The sequence below is a fragment of the Hibiscus syriacus genome, unplaced genomic scaffold (assembly GCF_006381635.1).
Source record: "Hibiscus syriacus cultivar Baekdansim isolate YM2019G1 unplaced genomic scaffold, ASM638163v2 tig00000340_pilon, whole genome shotgun sequence".
Taxonomy (NCBI): domain Eukaryota; kingdom Viridiplantae; phylum Streptophyta; class Magnoliopsida; order Malvales; family Malvaceae; genus Hibiscus; species Hibiscus syriacus.
Window position 1 is genome coordinate 11,440,597 of NW_024061783.1, and position 4,361 is coordinate 11,444,957.

Here is a 4,361-nt window from a genome sequence, read left to right on the forward strand (position 1 = left end):
CTTACTTAAATAATATAAAACTACTTACAACTTAAATTAATACTTATTAATTAAAAGTGGCCATATTTGACTTCACCAATAAACATTAAACACCCCAAACAAAAGCTTTTTTTTTTAAAAAAAAATAGTTATAAAGTTGGAGTAAAAGCCTAAATTGTACACTTTTTCTAATTTTTAGTATCTAACCTTTCTTTGGTCCCATTTTAGTACCTGAAGTATTGACTATTTTTTTGACATAAGTATGTACTATTGATTTATCGTGAAAACTTAAAAATAATTTAAATATAATAATGATTTTTTATTAAATAACTAATGATTTTAAAATACTTAAATTGAAATTATAACCCATATTTGCATAAGCATTGATCGACTTTGAAAACATTCATTAACTCTTAATCTTCTCAAGATCTATCATTATCTTCCCACCTTCACAAACCAAACTCTTCAAGGTCTTAAGGTATGAGACCTAAACAAATTCGACCTGAATCTCATAATAGTTTGTAGAAACAAAATATAAATTACTTTTATAATCTATTTCGGAAATACGCTTTGCATGAAATTGAAGTTACATTTGAGGTCACATACAAATAAATATGACATGATTGAATTTAACCGCGACACTCTTTACATAGGTGGATTTATTTTTAACATAAGTTAATTTTTGACTACAATATATAAGTATACTTTAGATACCAATGTAACAGAAACATTTCAGTACCAAAATATTAAAAATGGTATATACTTTAAGGCTAAACCCTGAGTTAAGCCATATGTTTTCGCTTTCTCTACTCTGGAAATGATTGATTGTATATATAAACATTATCCCCTTCCTGCGAGTATGCCTTTTACCCCAAATTCATACTTTTTACATTTAAATTTTAATATTTTTTTTGGTGTAACTCTCCGTTTAAACTTATTATTTGGATCGATCCATATCGCACACCTAAATTTTGGTAGGTGAGTCTCCTAATAATATTTTTTTACATACACATGACTCGAATTGGAGACCGTACTTAATCAATCAGGTGCTTACCACTTAAACAATTTGTGTTAGTAATTTCTCTTTATTTTTATTCTATTCACATGTACAACAACTCTGTTATTATAAATTTATAAATTTGAATAGATTTTTTTTTTATTATTGAATAATAAAAATATTATAAATCATGTAAAAATTATTATTATCATTAAGAATATATTTTCAAATATTTTAATTATATTTCAAATAATCTGAAAGTGAATTTAAATTAAAAAAATTCAGAACGTGACAATATATTTACTTCTCCCTTGAGATTTTGACAAAGCTTTCGATTCCATATTTACAATAGTATTTTTTTATTCTCCTTCGAATTTTTAAGATTTTGTCTATTAATTTAGATTGATTCGGATATCACATCTGATTTTTATATGTGAGTCTCTTAGTGAGAATTTTCTACATACGTAATGATTCGAACTTAAAACCTACTTTATGATATTAAAGTTTTTGCCATTTGAACTAATCCCATTGTTATCTTTACAATAATATTTAATGTTATTGTTTTTTATTAAAGCAAAGCAAATAGATCTCTATTTCGTTTTCCCCTGTTACTTGTTAGTGGCAGTTGACATGCTCATCAAACTTATTTACACATACATAACATGCAATAAATGTGATTTCTATTTATACACTGTAAAATGCACTTGTTATGTGAATATTCTTAACTTTGTCATTTGTTATTTTATCAATCAATAATTAATTTAATAAGATAAAATATTATATTTTAAAAAAATAAAATTTAAGGTTTAAATCTTGAATTTATGAATAAAATAAATTGAACCGATAATGACAATTTCATAGAAAAGGTTAAAACTCAATCAAAAAACTCGAACAAAAATAGATAAGAACAATTTGATTGCATCAACAAACAAAACAAAAAATGAGATTAGACTATCGAAAGACCATCGAGAACAATAAATCAGAGCTAAGCGTCATGAGAAACTATCCACAACGCAAAATCGCGTATTCAAATTCAATTTGAGGGTCCATAGCAAAGAAGATCAACAAGATTACAAATAAGCGTCGTATTGATTAATCGTAGCATCGTCAAATTCAAAACTGAGAAAACATAAAAAAGGGGCCAAATGATCGAGAAAAATACAAAAAACGTGCCACAAAGACAGAGAAAAATGTGTCATAAATACATAATTATTGTTATTAAAAAAACTAAAAAAGAAATAAAGAGAAAAGAAAACTGATAGTGAACAATCAACATCAAAATTAATGTCATAATTAATTAAACAAAATCAAAAAAGAAAAAATTAACCCGATTTATAGATAAAGAGTTGAATTCAACTATTTAAAAACAAATCACAATTTTTACCATCAAAATAACCTATTCAACACAATTTTTTTTCTTGTAACAGTTTCACACCCATACAATGGATAAACAGCCTTGTTTGTCGTTTTTTTTCAACTTTTAGTTTGTCTTTGGAGTAAATCCATCAACTAAGTTGTTATGCCATGCTATTTTATAGGAACTTCTCTATTAACAAGAGTCCAATTTAATAGTTAAATTTAGTGAAATAATTTAAGGTAAAGTACAAAAATGATCTCCAATTATATGGTGATATTTTATCGAGTTCATTGACTATTAAAAGTTACAAAATGATCAATTAATTATAGGGTATTATTTAGTTGAGTCCCCCGACTATTAAAAGTTACAAAATGGTCACCGATATTCTAAACTCGTCATTTTTTAAAAAATTGACAACAGTTTGAATTGGACGTTAATCTGCTTACTGTGATATGATAAAATTTGATCTTAAAATCTCAAAGGACTATCATATCTCAGTAACATCTAGCTCAGACTGTCATTAATTTTTTAACGAAAAGGGACTAGTTTAGAACATATAAATAGCCAAGTGATTATTCAGTAACCTTTAATAGTCGATGGACTCAATAAAATAATATCCTATAATTATAGGACTATTTTATAACTTTTAATAATTGGAGACTTAACAAATAACATTTTATAATTGAGAGATTTTTATGTAATTGTTTTTAGTAAAAATAACTTCATCGTTATGAACCATACATTATAAAAATGAAAAAAACAGCAACATCGTAATGAAACAAATAACATCGCTTTTATCTCTTATTTAATTATAAGTTATATATATAAAAAAAAGATTAATAAAGAAATGTGTGCAATCTCCACTTTCCTCTGAAACCAAACTCCTCTACCCACGCGTCTTCTACTTTCCTGTCTCCCCTGCTTTAAAACATCTTCATCTTCATGTAATTGCTCCTTTTTAATTTGATTCTCATTTCCTTCGTCCCCAAGAAACTAACTCGACAAAAAAAAAACCCATTGTTTGTTTTGGGTGTTTTCTTTCTTCTTCTACCATGCATTTCCCATGGAAGAAAAGAAAAGTAACTCGTATCTCACGGCTGGTTGCCGGCCTCCTCCTTTCCCCCAAACGCGGCGGATCCCTTGTGGTGGAGACTGGGTTTCCGACCTCCCTCGTTGATCTTTTCGTCAAGAACCGTGATCGCTTCCGGAAATCCTCTAAAACGAAATCCAGTTCGATTTCCACCCATCCACTCCCTCTGTCTCCCCCGTCTCCCTGCAATGAAACCCTACAATCTCCTGACATGGATGTGGTGAAACAGTATCTATTACCAGAAGAAAACGATGATGAGAGGATTCCCTTCCATGTGGTGCTTAAAGTTTCTTTAATGGTGGCTCTCGCTGTTAGTACCAGAAGCCTTGCGATTTGGATCATGCTGGCTGCACTCTTACTTGTGATAATTGAGTTTTCTAAGACCCTTTTCTTCTATCCTACGATTCGAATGGGTTTGAAATCAAGAACAGATGAATTGGTTGCTAAACAACGAGGAACTGAGTTGCCTGATCCTTGTGAGTTGGTAGTTGAGTTGAAAAAGGAAACGGAAGCCATAACATGTAAGAGTGAGCGTAGTCGGAGTTCAAGAATCAAAACCAGTTTAATCAAGAAATTTGTTCCTAAGAAGTTTCGCCATGGAAAGAGGAAGAAGCAAGGGAAGAGTAACAACAAGGGTAAAGAACCAAGTAGTTAATTGGAAAAGGAAAAGCAAGAGCAAGAACATGGTGTTCATGATGAAGAAGATGAATCAGGAACTGAGAATGTTAGAAAGGGGAATTCAGGGTATGCGATGATTCTGCTTGTGATTATTCTTGCTGGACTCATAGGAGGGAGGGGCGTTACACTTTTCCTAACTCTTGTATGCTGCTTCATACTGATATATATTGGAACTTGCATACAAAAAAACGACAGTGATTTAAATAGCGATCACAAAACATGATCGTAATCGGAATGTCATTTTTGTCTTGTTTGTAGCT

At 29.9% G+C, this 4,361-nt stretch overlaps 1 protein-coding gene across 1 annotated transcript; it reads left to right on the forward strand.

The window, feature by feature from the left end:
- Positions 1-3,385: 3,385 nt before the first annotated feature.
- On the forward strand, positions 3,386-4,078 carry LOC120199885. Its single transcript, XM_039200867.1, has one exon. The coding sequence runs from the start codon at positions 3,386-3,388 to the stop codon at positions 4,076-4,078; it is 693 nt and encodes a 230-aa protein (XP_039056798.1).
- The last annotated feature ends 283 nt before the right edge of the window (positions 4,079-4,361 follow it).

What these genes read in the sequence shown, in the direction of transcription:
- LOC120199885 (XM_039200867.1), top strand. Translation starts at nt 3,386, where the DNA reads ATGCATTTCCCATGGAAGAAAAGAAAAGTAACTCGTATCTCACGGCTG.